The sequence below is a fragment of the Thunnus albacares genome, chromosome 12, assembly GCF_914725855.1.
Source record: "Thunnus albacares chromosome 12, fThuAlb1.1, whole genome shotgun sequence".
In the NCBI taxonomy this organism is placed as follows: Eukaryota; Metazoa; Chordata; class Actinopteri; order Scombriformes; family Scombridae; genus Thunnus; species Thunnus albacares.
In genome coordinates, this window is record NC_058117.1 from 17,712,580 (window position 1) to 17,733,707 (window position 21,128).

Consider the following 21,128-nt stretch of genomic DNA (forward strand, 5'->3'; position numbering starts at 1 on the left):
TCAGTGAACTTTATTTCGCTGAATTAAAAGTTCACTATTAGTGCATTAAGGATCACTGTATGCTCGTTTGTTTTTCATACATGGAAGATTAAAATCCCGTAATGCTGCTGTATGTGGCCTCATAAACGGGCCTGTTAACATTAACTTGCACAGGAGAACAAACCGAAGTCCTCTCCGTCAGTTTACCCAAACATGCTACCCACAAATACATTGGCTAGCAATTAAAATTTGATTGTACCATCATTGAACATTAGTGCGTCATATAAATATTGAGAATCAATGGTAAACCTTAAATTGTTTTGTTCTGCAGCATGAAGAATAACCGCCACAAACATTTGGCAAGATTTTTTTCTGTCGAGCAGATAACCTGAAAGGAAATCTCTGTTCGACAAGTTATACAGAAACACAACTTCAGCCTGGGTGTAAAAGTTAATTAGTTTAAAGTTAGGGCTGGGTGATACGGACAGATCCTCATAAAGATCTTTATGTTATTGTGTCTTTTTTTTTTTTTTTTTTTACAGTGTATTTTTACTCATACCATGTCAGTTAAATCATGACTTTTTTTCTGGAAATGTTCCCACTTTGGACACATAAATATGTTCATTTCTAGAGAACGATAACAAAACAGTTTTTGTTGTGATACAGTGGGATAAGTGCACAATCCAGCCAGAGAAAAAGAGAGTAACAACATGAGTGATGAAGAATATTTATACACTTTGATAATCACTATTATGTATGTAACTCACCCAGCCCTAGTTTAACCCCATGATACTTTGGGACTGATCACTTTTTCTCCCATTGTCAGTCCGTGAAACAACACTGCATTTTGCTGGAATTATGCCTCTACTGAATACAAGATACAATGGATTTGAAAGCTATAATTCAGTTCAACACTATGCGTGCTATAGAAGAGAAGCCAAAAACACTTACAATCAGTTTAAATAAAATCAAATATGAAACCGACCATTTCTCAGAACACAGATGAGTTTAAATACATGAGTTACACAATTTGTCTCTTTTTTTTTTTTTTCTCAAACCGTCAGTAGGGAATAACGAAAGTGCTCTGGTCAAACCTGTAAAAAAATAATTTATACACACCCGACAGTCATCTGACTGCGGGGTTTGTCACAAAATTGTTGACAACTGTTTTGCTTATTGATGGTCCTCCATCCAATCGCTGTGGCACTCCACGCCGTCGCCGCCCTTCGGTCGAATTAGTTGTCATTTGTTAAAGGGAAGGCAGGCAGGCAGTATGACGGTGGAACAGGCTGGGCCCGCTAAGGGCTCCGCCACCTCTCCCTCCAACTCTGTCCATGTTCCTTTCTCTGGGCTGTAGCAGATGGTAGAAGACTTATAGGCCCCCTGAGGAGAAAAGAAAATTCAGTCACTGTCTTCATTCCTCTTGGTGCTGTTTGGGTTTCTAGCTGTGATGTGGAAAAACTTGGTTTAATAAAAACACACATAGTAAAAAAAACAACAAACAGCAAGGATATGTTTAATGTAAAATAATCTGATCTGTAAGAACATACCATGCTCCAGCTGTAGCCCCCCACGAGGAAGATGCTGTCATCCAAAACGGCACAGCCAGGACCGCTGCGACCCTCCAGGATGGGCGTCTGCAGGATGTTCCACTGGTCGGCCTTTGGGTCGTAACACTCCACCAACATGACGTCTAGATGGGAGAAACCTGCAAGAGAAGAGGAGAAGTATGTAAACATAAGGATGTCAGTGCAGTTAACAGGCCCTGTCATTGTAAGTTTAGGTTAACATTAAACGTTAATGACCCTGAGAACTGAGTGACGAGCTCCTACGTGACCACAACATCTTCTGACAACAATTATGGTTATTTTACATGAGAGATTTCTGTATTTGTGTTTTTGTCTGTGCTGTTCTCAGTTGTTTGAAGTGGACGAGGCTCAGTTGGAAAAAGGAAATGTCGCATGTTTTGTTGCACCAATCAGGATTTTACAACATTTGAACCAAAATCTGATGACAGTTGAAGGGTTATTTATTTATGTTGCCGGGCGACTGTTAATCAAATCTGCACAAACTACACCATCACGTCCAAACTTTGTTGCATATTCAGTTTTAAATATTTAATATTATGAAATCAAGTTTTAAATGTAGTGTATCACATGCAGCTAAAAGGCCCTTTTATTATAGATCCAGTTTAATATGCTGCCTGTTCAGTCAGTGTACTGATAGCAATATGACATGCAGGTAAATACAAGAGAAAACTAACAGATGAAATATCTGGATTTTGCCTCTCAAGGCCTCTGAAGCATGTTTATGATCATATACCAAGACCTTGCCCCAATATGAAGACAAGACAAGGTAATTTTATCTATATACATTTTGTTACAAGTGAACTCAGTGTTCTTTACATTAAAATGGACAGTAATGAACCTTCATCCACCCCACAGATTTGGACCAGGTTTATAAATTCACATCACATCTTTTTAATTAAACAGAGCACTGAAAGACTGTATTTCAAAGACAAATACATTAGTTCAGCTTTTCATGATTCCCATTCAAATGGCCGCATTCAGTTATGCATTCAGGATGTGCAACACATAACTGTAATTCGTTTTTTTTTTTTTCATATTGTACCTTGAATGATGAAGTGTGAAAGAGAAGAGGGACTAAAGGGAGCACGGTGTAATGAAGGTCATGGTCGCCTGCTCATAATGGCAGCATCTCTTTCATACAGTTTAAAAAAAAAAAAGTATAAATCTTGACCTGTTTTCCGTTCATTTCCTGAAACGCTCGAGTACTTACCTTTCAAATGGTTCCCTCCAATAGCATATAGGCGGTCGTTCATTCCAGCCAGGGCATGAATGGCACGCTTTGTGTTCATGTCCTGTTTCCTAGCCCACACATCCATTATGGGGTCATAACAGTAGAGCCAGGACACATACTCTCCATTGTGCACTCCACCTGCAACAGGTAAACACAGCAAACGTACAGTTGGACACACTGGCTGCTCATGTAATATACATTTGTGTACACTGATCAATGGTAACTCTTACTTAAAACTAGGTCAAGAGGAGGTAAATGTATTGATTTGGTGCTGGACCTCATCATTACCAGGGTTCACATGGTAAAATTATAAGTATTGTTTCCATCCACATGTGCTTACAGAGAAACCTATTGGCTCTTTGTATTGCTGGATAGATATGTGTATATACGTATATGTGCGTGTTTTGGTTGTTTTTTTTATAGAGTTAATGGCTCCTTTTCCATCCAGCTCTTTTGAATAAGCGTTTCCACTCAAGGTTGGTGTCTTTGTTCCCTTCTTTTACTTTTATAATCTAATGACTGATGTGGTGCACAACACAATGGTCCCGTCATGAAGCTAACGGATGATTCAGTCAGACGCTCTGGGTCGATGTGATGAGTCTTTTCTTGATTTAAATGTCATTAAAATAATAGAAATGATTATAGATTTCAAGAAGTAGAAGTATTGTATAGATGTTGAATAGAAGTTAAATATGAGTTGTTGCACAGTAAAGCGTTTGTGTTCAGGCAACCTTAAACTTTGCAGTAAGAACAAACTTGAAAACCTTCATAAGTGGCAATCAAATAACATGTTTAAATCTGGTATTTATCATCATATCATATATCATGTATCATGTCTTTAGGGAGAAAATGCCATTTTTAATTTTCCTGTCTATCCTTTAAAGAGAGAGTTTGAAATTCTGTCCTTAGACTGGTGATTTAGGGTGCTGGGTCAGAGGATGACGAACATCTAGAGCTAATTTGTTCCCATCGTGAGTAATTTGTGTAACACAAGATGACAGTACTATGTTTCATGTCTTTGTACTTTGTTTTTAACCAGTTTGCGACACTTTGACTATGTTAACATTTAACATAAGATGTCACTTTTAAGATTTTGCTCTTTTAGCTATGTGGTATGATGGACACTTTTACAGTTTTTGCACATGGGTCTGAATATGTGGTTATTATCTCCACCAGGTGTAAGCTTGGAGGGGATCATGTGTTTGGTCGTGTGTGTGTGAGTGTTTGTGTGTGTCTAATATTTTTTGTGCACGTTTATGACTGCATGTTCAAGGACCTCTCGAGGTTGCAGTGATTCATAATTTTTGAAAAACCTATTTTATAACGTGATTCCTTGTAAACCTATCGTAAAGCTTAGACTTTTGTTTTTTTATGATGTGTTACAACATAGCAAAAGGTGTTTTTGGCAATCGGCTGGGCTAAAAACAAGGCTTACCTTGTCTGTTACAGGCCACATTTTAGTCTTTGTTATTGCTTAAAAACTGACATCCATAGAAGGGTTTGGTCTCATCTTGAACCAGACCATCTAAACACTAATTCCATACCTGATATGTTATGACCCACTAAAGTTGGGCACGACACAAGATGAATAAATCCCCATTTTTGTTTAATGTTGTTTTACTCGTAACACATTTTCCAGCTGTGATCATAAAGACTGTTATTGTTACTTGACGTTAGTCTACTTATAATATAGAAATGTATGTATTCATGGATGTATTTATCTTTTTTTTAAAATGCTGAGCAATTAACACTTGGTACCTTTTTGCAAAAATGTAATGTAAACTGTACGTAGTAGAAGGAAGAGAAATTGTTTGCAGTAAGTGTTTTTAAGGTAAAAGAAGACATGATTGTAACTGTGACTGAATGACAGGATCTTTCCTGACCTGATATGTAGATCTTCCCATTGTGCACTGCTCCTGCATGGGCGGCCAGAGGCTGCGGCAGAGACGACACGTAGTTCCACTCGTTAGTCTCCAAGTTGTAGGATTCCACGCTGGAGAGGTAGCCCGTCTCGTTCCTACCACCAATCACGTACAGGTGCTTATCCAGGCGGCAGGCAAAGAAACTGGCTCTCCTGAGGAGGAAGTGTCACCCAGACAACATCATTAAACCAGCAATGATAGGATTCATTCAAGGCTTTTCCACAGTTAGTGTGGTAATCATTCAGGAAACAGATCACAGCTACTAATGATCCTTCATCATTGGATTTGAAATAATGAACTGTTCGACAATAATGTGTTTTTATGCCAGTGCTATGGTTGTGCTCACTTTAACATAAACCATTTTTTAAATGTAAAATAAAAAAAAAAGTAGAATTTCACATAAAATGATAAAATTTCACATTAGTATGTGCATAAAAGCATGATTCATAGATATTCTAATAATAACATGCTAATAAAGAATCTAATAATTAAATTTTAATCACATTTTCATATTTGTTTTCTTTAATAAAATACAATACGGTTTGAGCAGTTCTGCCTGAGACGCCCCCCCAGTGTCGTAGTACATCATCAGATGTTTATACAGCATTTCCTTTTGGCAATCAGACATTATGTGTATATTTAAACAAAAGTTAATTCTGCATTAGCAATCAATATAAAATATATACACTCCCCGGCCACTTCATTAGATACACCTGTGCAATCTAATGAACCCAATACAACAGCTCTGCTATAAATTCTACATTTATGAAGTTTATACATTTTCAACTTTATGTTTATTATTGAGGTCGTAATGGGTGGTGGTGGTGTACTGGGGCGCGTTATATTGAAAAGTCTTCCTAATATTTTGCCCCCCTCATGTATGTTAATGAAGTGGACAAAATATTAGGAACACCATGTCAGAACTGTTGTATTGGATTTCATTAGATTGCACAGGTGTACCTAATGAAGTGGCTGGTGAGTGTATGCTAATAATAAATGCAGCAGAGTTTAAAAAGAGTTAAAAATGAGCTAATCTGTAATCAAATAAAAAACGGTCTCACCTCTCCTGCATAGGAGGCAGTTGTATCCAGCTGTTGAATCTGGGATCATAGCGGCTGACAAAGTTAGTGCTGTGTTTTCCTGCAAAACAGAAAGAAATCAAGATAAATGACAAGCGCTCAGATCTGATTGGCTGACTAATTGCCAACATATCAGTAAAATGCACAACTGTGGACTGCGCAGGTATTCTCTTAAATATAAACGTCACACACACACATACACGCTGATTTTCCAGTGTTAAAATGTGCTGCTTTTCACTGCCATTAGAGCTCAGAAGTATTGATTGAAGTCTTGTTGTTTTTCTAATCCTAGAGTTGATCTGATTTCAGAGGATAATTTGTTGTGTGTGTGTGTGTGTTTCCATTGTGTTGACTTTACAGCAGCTGTATTATTATGATACTCGGTCAAATAAGAGCAAAAAGACAGAAACAGATTTTTCATCATTTACAGTCTTTGTTTCTTACGTTGGTGGTTGTCACTACCATTTCACTAAAAGCACTCTTAACAGTTCTACACTACAAGTATTTAAGCGTTAATAGTTATTTTTCTATGTTGGAGTGTTTGGAGTGTTGTTTGTCCACTCAGAGCTGATCTGGCTGTGGGATGAGTGTTTGAAACTACTAAAGTGTTACATTAACTGTGATGGGTTTAAAGTCACTCAGAGTGCTCTCTCAATGAAGTAAACACTGGCAAATTTGATGTGAGGAATCACTGGAAAGCGAAGACGTTCAGTCTGTGGTGTTACAGTACCGTTGGGGTTCCACTGGTCCTCTCCGCCCAGCAGCAGCAGGAAGTTCTCCACCTCCACCACGCAGTGATGGGCGCTGTTGTAAGGCATTACTAGACGAGACACAAAAATCAATGGCATCAATCACTACGACATAAGAATGATAAAGGTCAGTGGTGTGCTAATAGAGGCTTGTGGACCAAATCTGGCCCTCAAACAAAATATTTGGCCCCTTGAGGAAGAATTATGTTTTCTCTTTTACAGTTTGCCTCACAACTGTTAGGTTATTTTTCATAAATCTAGTGTAGATAACAATTTAAGAACAAAGCTAATGTAAATCCCTATAAACATGATTTTATGTCGGCTGATAACGATTAATGCTCCCATGTGAAGAGAGGCATCTGAACCAAGGCTGCTGTTTCTCGTTCTGTGCCAGGTTATGTAGGTCATTTGTAACCCCCAAAAATAGCACTTGATGTAAATAAAAGTGTCCTGTGAATTCAAACAGTTTTAATTCAACAGCTTTAGCCTGTTTGACCATGATGTCCAACTATAAATGAAAACCTGTCAATTACATCTCAATTATGGTAGCAACACACAGAACATACATTTGTGTATATAAGTCTTTTTTATTTTTTTATCTTGGACGAACAAAAGCTGCTATAACTCTGTTATGACATGAGATACAATCCTAGTTTTATAATTCTGTTGTTTTCTTAGAATTAAACAAACAAAACATATTAAAAACATAAAGGCCTATAAAACTACATTGGCGGCTGAACAACGCTGAAAACAATCCCTAATGTAGGTCTACTGGACTGGACAATAGATATTGGTCACAATGAAATGAGGTTCATATTTCAAGAACGTTATCTGGCACTGAACTTTTTAATCACTAGTATTTCTACTCTCAGTACATACCTTCGTGTCAAGATTAAATTGTGATTGAACCATAATGACACAGGTAAACATCTACTTCACAATCCTCAGTGTGAGTCACTGTTGTAGCATTTATTCACCCTCATCATTGCCTTTATTTTATAACCTTCCAATCATCCATCCACAGGAAGTGATTTCTTGTGGGGAATCAAGTCTGTTGACTCCAAAATAGGAACAAATTAAACGGTCTACTGATTGTCATGACAATACTTCAATAATCTATCTATCTATCTATCTATCTATCTATCTATCTATCTATCTATCTATCTATCATCTATCTATAGAATTTTCCATTTAGGGGACTTAACTCACCTCACAATAAGACTGTATGGACTGAATCTCACTGTGAAACACTATTTCTTGTCTCCTCTTCTAGCATTAAAAATATGCTGTGGCAACTATTAATATGATGGTATATTAAGTACATTCAGCACATGCATCTTTAGTGTATCATGCTGTTCATCACGTGTTAGCACAAGATAGCAAACACAGCCGTGAGCCCACAGTTGCAGGAGGACCCCTCGTGGAGGATTTTCCCCTTGTGTATGTTTTTGAGCTCCCCTCCTCTCCTCCATCTTCTTTTTTGCTGAAGTGACCCCATTGAGATGTAGAGAAATGGTCTTAGGTGACAGTCATAATGAACATGATCGTGTTCACTCAATAAATCTCAGGCCCGGTGCTTTTTGAGCACAAATCAGTGAAATGTTAAAGCCCACCTGTCTGTCTCCATCAGTCATTTCCACTGTCACCTCCCCACCGCCTGATGGATCACAGTTGCTGCAAAATTAGACAGCCTTGAATCTCATTTCTTTCCAATTGGCCTCTCCCTGCAATCTCACTCTGGCTGGCTGACATGTGCCGCTCCTCTATGGGAGGGGAGTCTCAGATAGCAACTAATACTACATACACGAAACACAGCTTTATCTTGAACGAGAGGATTAGGTTGCCTGCCTCCAGTGCACCTCAAAGACGAGTGCCATATGACTGCCAAATTCCCTTACATGCTATTTACATTATCATTCAGTCAGCAGTATATAGGACATGGATGGGCGGCTTTTTATTTGATGTCTAGCGACTTGTACTCATACTAAAAATCATCTCGTGCACATGTGAAAAGGAGATTATCGCCTTACAGTGTGTCGCTACAGTATGGAGAGTACTGTGGGAGGATTTGGGGCATTTGCCCTGCCTCTACAGGTGCCTCAGATACAGGTGAGCAGTGGGAGCTTAGCCAGGCTATAATAATTACCACCACTCCAATAATAGCTTTGTGCAGTGAAAAAAAATAAAGCATGTTGTTTCTTTTTCTCCCTACACTGTCTGAGAGTTTACTGTGAGAGAAACTACATGAAATTCATCTACTTGTTTGTCCCCTCTCACCTAAATCTCCCACTAACCCCAGGGGTGAACAGCCACAGGAGGGAAGGACGAGCACGTCCTCTATGAGATGGACGCCATCACTCCAGTCTACAGTGAGCTCTAGGGCTCACTAGAGGGAGTCAGAAACCTCTGCATAGAGGCACAGTCGGGGTCGGTTGAATGACTCCACAGCTAATGCACCACTGCCGCTCGAGCTCTGACGTGCCTTTAATGCCATTACAATTGCATCCCACTGAGCTGAATTCCTTTGTTCTAGGCTGTGCTGCATAGATGAGGTCCGTTTCAAAGTGTGGGATTTTAATATCAGGTTGGTTTAAAGAGGGAAACAGAACAGTCCAGCTCTGAGCCCTGTGCCTGCCTTTGTCTTGTGTTCGTCCACGCTGCTGTGGGTACACTAGATGGCAAACTTTACACTGGAATCAGCGAGCAGTGGGTATATCTGACACAACGAGGGGGATCAAATTCTTCCCAAATTGTGTTGATGAATGTCTTAATCAAAGGCTGTCCCTCTCAGGTTTCGCCTCATTGAAAAGTTATGATTGAATGTTAATAATCTTCTATTCCACATCCAATGTGTGGAAGCTACATCAGATAGTCACTGATGTGTTAAGGGGATGATTTTGCAGTTTTGTCCTTCCACTTGGCCACGGACCATTTGAGTGTTAACGTTTTAGTTTTGAGTGATGGAAATCCCTATTGACCTTTTGCTTGTTGCAGTTTATACCCATGAGTGTGAATTTAATGAGAAAACGACAATCTAAACACCACTGAGCTTCAGGCTGTTGTGTATGAATGCCTCCTTTAGTGGAATGCACCCTGATAAATTTGGACAAACATGAGCTAAAATACCAGACGACTGCCAAGAAATGTTATGATTCGAGCATGGACAGCAACCATGTCCAAACTACTTCGTCTGTGAATTTCAGAGCCAAAAATAGAAACATTATACCAGATTTGTAAAAATAAAACAACTTGTGCCATAAAGTGAGAATATAAACTGACAGAAAACAGACCTATAGCTAATATGTATGAATGAAGAGACACTGCTGAGATATGGCTCCAACCAAAACAAAGGACAAAAACTCAATATGTCCAGCAATGATGATGCAAAGGACAAATATGGTTTCCCATTAGCTCTTGTTTGACCTTTGCAATATGGCAACAATATAGTGGTGTGCCTTAAAAGGTCAAGGAAGACAAGGAAGAAGAAAAAAGAGTATGGTACACTTTCCAGAGATGTGTGTTGTAGGAATGTGTTTCCTCGCAAAGGCTACGGATATTTTCTCTATAGACGCTGCCATTTTTTTTAACAGAATAGATTTTCAGAGGGAATTATGACAACTTGCCTTCAATATGACATCATGGGATCATTATCATAAAGTATAAATCCCTAAAGGTTATAGAATATGTCTTTATCTTCTTCTTTGTTTGTTTTAGATATTCTAGAATAAGATATTCTATTTAGTCGATTAAAATAATTATAAATAAGCTTTTTAATGTTTGTATCAACATTGCAGCTGCTGTGTCCAACTGACCTTTACTGTCTATTTGGCATTTGCTTTACCTTATCTAAATCCAATATCAATAGTGACACTGGGTCAACAGGCTAATTCCATGCTGTGTATTATTATGTGTGGGGTAATTCAATCTTACTTATTGATCAATGTGAACGAATAATCACGCTGCATTTAAAAGCTATTCAGGAAAAGATGCCATTCATTATTGTTCTATCTCTGCCACAATAAATCATTAGATTCAAGTAAATCTCATCATGCATCTTGCCAGCATATTTCAGCAAAAACAAGGGAAACCGAGCATGAAACTCCACAGTGCTGTGAAGTCACGCTCTGATTAAAAACTTATATTAAAAGTGATAGTGATACATTATTACCTGAAGGATTTAGGGAACTCCTTCCCTCATTTTCCGTGGAAATTAACCTGTGTTAAAGTCATCCATAGGAACAACTATTCCTCATCATAAAAGCCACGAACACAAGATGCCTCAGGTTAAAAAAAAAAAAAAAAAAAAAAAAAAGCAGGGTCTTTGCTACTCACTTGTGAGGATCTTCCATGTCTTTTTCTCATCGTCATAGTACTGGACCAAATTGCTTGGGAGACGATCAGGTCCAGGAGGCAAACCACCCACCAGTAACAGCATTCTCTTATTGGAACGGATTCTGTAATGTCAAAAGTGTGTGTGTGTGTGTGAACAAGTGTTAAAAAACAACAAAACAGGTATCAAGACTTGACATAAAACACCTCAAGGCCCCCAAAAAGCACACCTTTAATTCCACAGTTTACATAATTACGTTGGATAGCATCAACACCTCTTCCCTAGCATATTTTGATTTTTCATTTTGCAAATACTCACTCTATTAATTAATCAATTAGCGAATGAACTTAAGAATAAATGTATGGTTAAAGTAATAAATGCTCCTACAGCTACTGAACTTGAGACTACTAATCAGGCAATACAGGATGTTACCACATTTATTACAATTAACAAAAAAATTGCTCAACAGCATACTTATCCTTCTGATGTGTTATTGAACAGTTATTTCACTCTAAAGATATCTTTTCAATTAGCTGTGAAGCGACGATGGTCCTGCGGGGTTGCCATGCTAGAGGCTAAAAGCACAATTGAGTACATAAACCTGCCTATACAATGTCTCCATTTCATTGGCTGCGATGATTCATGTGACATCTCTAAGCCAGTTGTGAGATATTTCCTGCTGTTTGTATATGATATATAACCTCAAAGCCGCACACTTTATTGTACATTAATGACCATTATCTGGCTCCTAATGGATTTCAACACAAATCTACCAATTAATCACAATATCCAGTAAAAAAGATTAAGAGTAGCTGGCCTTTTTATTCAGATGCACCCTTTTTTCCTTTTTCATATTGTACTTTTTTATGCTTGGGTAAATCACCGTCGTCTCGGTACATTCTCTCTGCTACTGGCCCACTCGGAAGTGTTTTGGGGTTATTCATATGCAAATGAGCCCCTGGACATAGATAATGGTGATTAATTGAGAGGAGAGAAACAGTGGCATGTGAAACTAATTATGAGGATTCCTGATTCCTTGCTCATTTAGGTTCCATATGTGGGAATAGATATGTTATTGGGATAATGTGGGATTAGATGCATGTAAAACAGTTCCATGTTCGGATTCTTTGTGTAAAAATTTGATTTTCAAGTTCAGGTTTAGAGATTCTCTGATGCCACAGCTTTACTTTTCTCTCTGTTCACAGATATATAAATTCAAAACACTGATGCCATCACTATTCAAAAGATCTTCAGCCACGACTTTCTAACTCCAGTCAGCTCTGTTAACAAAACCCGACAACAGCGCCGTCAATCAATCGACTTATTGACAATATCTGTCTATTCACAAGCTCCTTAAAGTGCTGATCTGGACAAACATGGAGGCAAGCCGTGCAGCGTGGCTTATTTCTGTGAGTGAGACGTGTGCATCTAACCTGAATGAGGAGCGTCATCTGATTGTATCTTATTGTAAATGAATCCTGCATTTTCAAGTATAATACACACTCAAATGTACAAAATTCCCTTTGATTGTATTACATTTTTGTTCATTGTAACATCCATACCTGGGGTGTCATTGTACTTTGAATTATTATGTAATTACCTTGTGGTTGTAGTAACAATTTAATTACAACATTTCAAATTATACTCATGAGTTGCCACAAATCAAATGCATAACCTTTATCTAGTTTGTTGCATCTTGTCTACACTGATTAGAGAGCAATTACACAGATGTGTGAGGAAATAAAGAGTTGTTTAGTCTTCACTAAAACATAAGGTAACCTAGTAATTATGGATAAAGTGTAGCATAGAGTAGGTCAAGCCCTGTGGCAGCTGGAATTCTTTTATAGGAAAACACCACAAAACTGGGCCTCTAATCTCACACCTGTGAACACCTACATGATCCAGACTACACAGGCAGTGTGACCAGCGAGTGGGCTACACTTGAGTCAGCAATTTGCTCAAAATTAACAAGTGGGAGGCATATAATTCTGCATTTTAATTTGTTCACTCTCAAATAGCTCAGTGCTCTGTGTGTGTGGGTGAACTCATGTCTGTATTGTTTGTCTGTCTCTTCCTCACCTGCTGGCTGTGGTCTGCCTGCAGTGCTGCCTGAAGGGCATCAGGTGATAGTTCATGGCATCCAGGAGTAGTTTCTGGCACACAGGATCACTCCTCATGAAGTCAACAGACTGCACCCTCTCCACGAGCTCTGGGGCAGGTATGAGGGCGAAGCGCAGCCTCTTCATAAGGTCCGGCGCATAGTGCATACGAGTCTCCCGGTCATGCTCCAGCCAGAGGACTGACATCTGGAAGAGAGCCAGCTCTGACTCCACCGGGGGTGGCAGAGCATCTAGCATGGCACACATCTCCTCAAAGTTCAGCAGCAGCACATCCTCCACCAGGTACTTGTTGGCCAGCTTCTTGGTCTCATCCAGTCCATGGAGTGCGGCAATCTTGCAGATCTGCTTGTAGTTCTGCACAGAGATCTGGTCGTTGAGGAACTGCACACTGAGCTTGGTAATCTGGGGGATGTTAAGAATCTTACTGACTGACAGCACCTCTTCCACTGTGTCCAGGGAAAGAGTCACGTTGGCAGTGTACAGGTACTCCAGCACTAATCGTAGTCCAATGGAGGAGCAGCCCTGGAGTACCAGGTTATTGATGGGCCTGGCGCTGGGGGTCACCAGCTTGTCATCAGGAGAGGATGAGGGGGTCCCACTGCTGCCCTGGTCTCCTTTGCTCCCCTCGTTGTTGATTACATTATGGGAGGAGAAGAGAGACCTGAAATACTGGGAGCAGGATGCCAGCACGGCTTTATGGCAGTGGAACTGCTGTCCCTGGGCAGTGAGAGTCACATCACAGAAAAGCTGCTTTCTCCATAACAGATTGAGCCCATGCAGCAGGGTGTCACTGTGTGTTGGGTCAAAGGTGGATGTTCTATCACCCGATCTGGACATGACTTCCTGACTGTGAACGCCACCTAGGCAACAAATAAACCATGCAAGCCATTTACCTCAGGTCATTTATTAGCACAACACACGCAGATGCTATCAGTCAACTATTACAATAGAAAACGATTTCGGGAACAAGTTATTGAGCAGATCGCCCGTCCATCCAGCGGGGGAATAATCGTCATGCCATGCCTGCCGGCGACAATCTACATCCAACACGGCTTCAGTCGCTTTCAACTTTGAGCTGTGGTCGTAAAGCAACAAACAAAAACGCAGTAGTTCCCACAGTGTGCCACTCTTATTCATTCTTTACTCAAGATGATTTAAATGGAGGCTGTCTGTGTGGGGGTTTGAAGGGCGCTGTCAAAACAAAACAAGGATACGGAGATGCTGCGGCGCTTTTCCCCCCCTCTCCGGTAACCGCGGCTGAAGTTGTCGGATAAGGAAAAAGAGGCAAACCGCTACGGTGGACGGATAACATGCAGCATTCAGCTAAACGCTTTTATCCCGTCTCCTATCTTGCTGCACACCCCCCCTCAACAATGAGGACATTAACACATCGGCACAGGTTTACGGAGTCATACAAAAGCAATTAGTTTGTCTCCCGAGCCGTCAGCAGCAGTAACGGGTGCGTTTCGCTTTTTTTTTTTTTTTTTTTTTTTTTGGTAGCCTGCATGAGTTAAGCGGACGTGAGTATCGACAAATATCCACTGAAATGCAGCTTTCGGTAAAGTTAAATGCAATATACGTTATCTATTGTTTCTTCTGCAGCGCAAAAAAGCTATTTCTATGTGCGTAATGTGTGTAAACTTGACACAAGCGTGCTGTAACGTTGTCGCCAGATTCACTAAAAGCGCCTGTCACAACTAAATGATGTGAGCAGCTTGCCTGAGAAGGAGCCAAACTTACCTGACTTCAGCTCTTGACCAAAAAAAAGAAAGTAAGCTTCAGGTTCCCAATAATCTGACTTGAATTTCCTTTGTTCTCCTTTTTTAAGAAATGTCCTTTTTTCCTTTAAAGTCTATGGTCGGTGGTGTCTCAAAATAACCATTGATTCCAACTCATAAAGTCACTATTTCACGTTATTTGTTGACGTTGATCATTTGTTCTTCTGAATTAACAAGAAGTGTGTGAGTGTGTGAGAGGGAGCTGTGCTTTCTGCAAGAGAAGAAGAAGAAGAAATATACGTGTGACAAATTATGCTACCAAGAAACAACACATCATTATCCTTGGGCCTGGGGCTCAGTGAGTCGTAACGAGAGTAATAGGAAATCCACGGTTGGGGAGAGAAACGGTCGTGCATGGCCGGTGGAGAGAGACCATGCAGGGGTATGGATGCTGGAGAGACTCGCAAAATTATGGCTCAAGGCTATTGTAAAAACTGTCGAGCGTAAATGACTGCGATTTCAAACATCTATGGAAGAAAGAAAAGAGAAAGGGGGAGAAAAACCGAGTCTTTCCCTCGCTGTTATAGAGAGAACCGTCAAGTTTTAGTGCGCATTGCTAATTAGTCAATTTCTCTCTGCCTTCACAGCCCGACGACTTTGCTGCTGAGCTGAAACTGCTAATTTCTGGGACCAGCCTTTTTTTGGCTGTGAACTGGATGGATGAATGGCTTGTCTCGCACAAATGACAAAAAGCCCCTGCCTTAATCTCCATCGCCAAAATAACCCCTCATCTCATTCTGCTCCTGCTAGTCCTTCAAAAGAAGGTGCTCTACACAAACTCAAGTTTTTTTGCATCTGTATCATATATAGTATATGCACCATAATGTCCAGACTATGTTTATAATGTTGCATTTAAGCATCTTTTTTTTTTCTCCCCCACATTTCCATGTGAGAAAAGCATCAAGTCACATACACTATGACACACAGCATAAGCCCAAAGTGATTTAAAGTTATAGAAAAAAGTCAAACATAACATGCAGTATTTTTTCATGTCTGATCAGTTCAGTGTTTCACAACCCAGGGGCCTAGCTGCAGGCCTGAAAACACAAAGGGCTGAAACCTAATACAACATCCATCAGTGCACAGAGGTGTGTGGTACAGTATGTGAAAGTCCTGGTTGGATATTCAGATTCCATATGCCTGCACACTTTCAGCTACATGACCGGCCTTAATCCACTAAAACAACCTGATCGATGGCTCGCACAGTCAAAATGAGACTCCTAGTTGTCTTATATGAATGTCCGCTTAACCTTATAAAATAACATCGAGCACTCTGTCACAAGCAAGCAACAAACTAAAAGCTGTGAGCCACAAGGTTTCAGTCTTGAGTTATAAATCTAGTTACTGTCATATCACTTCAGGCTGACTTCAACTACAGCAGACAAACACCCTTCAGTTCTGTCCAGGTCCTGCCTGAGGCTGACATTTAAAAACTTAGAAACAAAGACATCTAATCTTATTATCTAAATGAAGACCGTATCCTTCCTATGACCCTGTACATGAATAAATCAGGTAATGTAATCCTAATCGTTAGCAGGTTAGAAAGCGACAACATCCTCCCCATAACAAAGCGAAATAACACTCACAAATCCAATCAAAAATTGTTTGAAATGACTTATTAGGACAGAATAAACTGTCAATTAAATAAAGAGCTCAATTAGAGTAAAAAAAACTTAACACACAGGACTCCCGTGGGACCAGAAGTGACAGATACCTCACAAGTTATGAAATGACAGATAGGGATAAATGGGTTTGTTCATGTACTATGAAATAGAGCAACACCAGGCTACCGTCAAGCAGTAACTGGCCACATATAGGTAGCTTTTTTTTTTTTTTTTTGTGATGATGTTGGAGTATTTGACAAGAACGCAGCCTGCATATCCCCCACTTGTAGTTATAGTGAACATAGTGACTCTACATGAACTCTGTGAGCTGACTGATTAGATTGTGCATCTAAAATAACAGTCATCACCATCACTATTATACAGTAATAGTAAAGAGTCACTAAGAAAGTGTTTAGTATTGTTGTTTGCTACCATTATTTTTTTTAAAGGGACTTGTCACTGCGGAGCATTACAGTAGCTCGCTGTATTTCACTTCGGAGTCTCATACTGTTATCTTTACTAGCACTCAGCACTACATTACCCAAGTCTCGAGCGAGCTATTCTAACGCAATAAAATGACCATTTCCAACTCTTTCAGCTCTTTGTAGCAACTCAGTCTCCTGAGGCCACTGGTCTTCAGATTGCAGGGCGTTTATGGTTGTAAGTTGTTGCAGTGTGCGGGGGGGTGGGGGGGTAGGAGGGGGGTGGGGGGTCATCAGATAAGAGAAGAATTTCTAGACTAATTAAACCCTTTGAGACAAAGAATCACACTACAGTGATTTACAACTCTCTGTACCAGTTAACCCGACTCATATTTATCTGTCATATTATACAGATACCATTATCTATCTCTATGGGCAAAAAGTCTGAGCATGTTTTTTTTTGTCCAGTAAACATAAAAGGAGGCTTTTACAGTAAATAACAACAGTTAGATGAGATTTATATACTGTTTTTCACTTAGTTTTCAAGGAGTTAACTGCTAAATAAAGGTAGACAATGATCCTAGCCACTGCCCTTACTTTATACAGTGCAATGATATAATAAGCTCCTTGAATCACCCTCAGTTACTACACAACTTTATGTGTAATGCTTACATTATAATCTGCTTTCACATTGCTTTTAACACTGCAATTCTGTACATATAACAGCACATACAGATAAAGCAAAACAAAACAGCAGACATTTTTGTGACCTTGGATAACTGATTAAAAAGTGAACATTTAATCTAATCAGTGCAATGAGACAAAACAAAAGAAGCTCCAAAGTTGTGAATAGCAAAGTCTACCAGGCATAATTCCTTTTTGCTGGCTGCTGCAGAGGGGTATGCTAAGATAGAAAGTATTATTTTCCTAAATGGAAGGTGTCAGATGGTCACGGAAATGTGATCGGCTGTTCAAGATCACTGCTTCCCATCTGCAATTTGTGACGTGTGAAAGATTCAGCCCAAATGTGCTCACCAAGCGTAAATCCTCAGCACTTTCTCTTATCGTGGAAAAGCAAGATAACCAGCTGTTTACAGATCAGAGAACATATCATATTAATATCATGGAGAGGGTGATATCATCTTGTTTGTAAAATATTTTGTTAACTAAGTGTGGTGTGGTATAGCAACCTATAAAGTGTAAGCTGTAATTTATGTGTTAGTGAAAGTGTTGTAGTTTAAAGGCTTTTCCCCCCTGTTAAAGAATATTAAAAATGCTGTTAGCAGCCTCTTAAAATGACAAAATTAATGCAAACTGCAGGTTACAGTAAATACTATATTATAAGGCTTTCAGCAGGTACGTTTGAATTAAAGACCCCCCTTCAATCCCACTTAACAGTAGCAGCTTTCCTTTGATTCAGCATCTGTCACCCTGTATTTTATCTGATCTTAGAAGAGTTGACAATTATCTGTGTGAAATGATATTATAATGTGATCAGACTGATTTGTGTATTTGAAGAGTAGAAACAGTTAATCACAGTATTTTAGGGGATCAGAGGATTTTGATTGGGAGTTGCCGCTTCAGAGTCTGGGCAACTATTACTTTAACTGTCTGTGGCAATTGTTTTATACATAATCTCCTGAGAGTAGTTTAATCATGAAGGGAACAAATGAGTTAACTTGGAGCATATGTTAAATTTATATAGGTGAGGATGAAGTGAAAGGGTCAGTTTAAGTTTCCTGAAGTTTAAACAAACGATTACCTGATTAATTTTTTTTTAAATATGTATTTCGATACTGGGACTGATTAGCGTATACTTGTCATCTCAGATCAAAGTTAGTCAGAGATGATTCACAAAACGTCCACTGTGTAATAAATTGGAAGCTCTTATATTTGCCATTCAGGGAGTATGGGAGGCCTGCTGTTTTAAACCCCTAGATCCCCACACATGGCGTAGCCACCGCAGACACGGCTCAGAGAGTCAGCCGGCAGCCGGGAGGTGAGCAGAAAGGAACAGGCGGTGTCCCCTCCAGAGTGAGCACAGGAGCGTGTGTGTGTGTGTGTTTACGGTATGTGTGTGTGTGGCATTCTCAAATGACAAAAGGATACCAGTTGTGCAGTTCAGGTGGGAGGAGACATGGAGGTGGTATGGAGACTCACCTGAGGGAGAGTCTGGACTGTTGGGACCGGGGTTATAGTGGAGACCTGGAGTGTGTAGGGGCCGCAGGAGGCCACTGTGCCATGGAGGAGGTTTGGGGGCTGAAGGGAGAGAGAGAGGTGGGGGGGGGGGGGCTGCTGTTGCGCAGTCTCCCCAGCGTGATGCATCTACCTTCAGGGTGGCAGCAGGCGTGGAGTGGGGTGCGATGGAGCGAGCACGGGCTCAGTGGCGCGGTCACCTAGGGACGCTGAAGCTGCTGTAGCAGGACTGATAGTTATTCCTTGGGAGAATTGCAAGATGAGCCCCATTGTATTAGCAACCCCCCTCTACTAAAAACTGTATCAAATGTTCTCAAGCCTTTAAAGAGTAAAGTTGGGGTGCAAAATATCTGACACCTATCAGAAAAGCAAATGCAGCATGATTTTAAGCTCTATGTTTAACAAAAGAAATACACTGTTATACATCTATAATCTTTCTTTGACAAATAAAATGTAAAATATAATAAACACAGTTTCTCTAATTGTGCATAATATTCGAAAACAGTATGTTCACTGTGAAGCAGAATTGCTCTTGTCAGAGTTAAACTTCAGTAAATTTCTTTGGCAATGGGAAGCCAGCAAATTATTCCATACTGATTTGAAATTCTCAGACATTAAGCTTTTAATTTCCAAGCCATACTTTTGTGTTGCAACTGTTTGAGTCGTATCTTTTAGAAATTCTCTGTGTCTAATATGGTCAGCACTCCCAATTATTCACTCCACTGACAAGTGAAACAAATGGGACCAACCAGTGCATTCTGTATTATCTACACCCCTTGGATTCCCTGACAATAATTAATACAATGGCAAGCTGCTGTTACCAGCCCCAACGACATGAGCTCAACAACATAAGCTCTCCCTTTCCAAGAGCTCTTGAGAGGAAATTACATCCAGCGGTGAGGTCACATTGTGGCCTCTAGCAGTCAGGTCATATCATACTAGCGTCTCTGAGCCTAGATCAGATAAAGGTCCTATTGTAGGCTGCTGTTAACATCGCCAGGTCATTACTCACATCATTACACCATGAATGTAAGGTGCATGGGATATATCAAGAATAATATGAATGCAGTCCTGACCACGGAGGTATACACAGCCTTTAACAGCAGAGAGTGTCCCATATACTGTATATCAAACAAGTTCATTAATATGCCACATGATCTCACTGAAGCAGCAGTGCTGACCACCTCACTGCTATGGTCACACACCATTATGTAGTGTTACTTCATTTGCTCATATTTCTGATAAAGAGGGAAATAACATTCCTAATATATCTCATAAACAGCACATACAGTATGTATGCATATGACCTGGTACATCCAGTTAGGTTATTTAGGTCAATATTTTGCAGTGTTTTAAATTAAACATTTGTCTCAATATAAAACATAAATACAGACATTTTTTGGACCAATATGTCCTTTTAAAGAGATGTCATGCAATCATACTAACCTCTCTTATTTTAGCCTATGAGGATATTAACAGGGTTTTTTTTTAATTATAGAGGAGCACATTCCCCCAACATCCATTAAAGGAATGCCATGCTAATTTTAAATCCTCACAGCAGGCATTGGCTTCAACGGAAGAAAAGTGGATGAGTTTCTCTTTAACAGCTGTAATTTGTGTTTTCCAATCACCATGCTGATTTCTGCTCATTATACTCCGGTTTCACACCGGTAAGTGAGCAAAGTTTGGATTGATTGACTCTAATTAACTAAAAAATGTTCCAAGCCATGGATTTATTATCATGCTAGCTAGCCACAAATGTCAGAGACTTTCACAAATTATTATCCTGTTAAGATAAATATCTTTGAAATCAAACGAGTGTGGAAACACAAGGAACACGTATTGTTATTCTGATGAATTTGTTTGGCATGTTTTCTGTGGAGTTCCACATTAAAGACTCACCTGGGCAAACACACAGTTCCAGTGTATTGTTAGGCTGTACAGTATGACTGAATGACAGATGCTTTAGTTACTTAAACTTTAAAGGAACACACACCCTAATAACCTACTTTACAGCATAAATACTGTATGGAATTTACTGTAGACAATGTTTAAAATGATTTACTCAATTAAATTAAATATTCTCTATTAGATAAAAGATATTAACAGCTATTATATGAAGCAGTGCA

At 39.6% G+C, this 21,128-nt stretch overlaps 1 protein-coding gene across 2 annotated transcripts; it reads right to left on the reverse strand.

Moving 5' to 3' along the window:
• Positions 1-498: 498 nt before the first annotated feature.
• On the reverse strand, positions 499-19,180 carry klhl14 (kelch-like family member 14). Of its 2 annotated transcripts, none has more exons than XM_044368653.1 (9): positions 18,964-19,180; positions 12,959-13,859; positions 10,882-11,003; positions 6,531-6,620; positions 5,783-5,861; positions 4,683-4,873; positions 2,779-2,937; positions 1,530-1,687; positions 499-1,362 (listed from the first exon to the last, which is right to left on the reverse strand). In XM_044368653.1, the coding sequence occupies exons 2-9, from the start codon at positions 13,834-13,836 to the stop codon at positions 1,222-1,224; spliced, it is 1,818 nt and encodes a 605-aa protein (XP_044224588.1). In that variant the 5' UTR covers positions 13,837-13,859; positions 18,964-19,180; the 3' UTR covers positions 499-1,221. The 2 variants fall into 2 exon arrangements, with proteins under 2 accessions (XP_044224588.1, XP_044224587.1); XM_044368652.1 differs by lacking the exon at positions 18,964-19,180 and adding an exon at positions 14,740-14,996.
• Between the last annotated feature and the right edge of the window lie 1,948 nt (positions 19,181-21,128).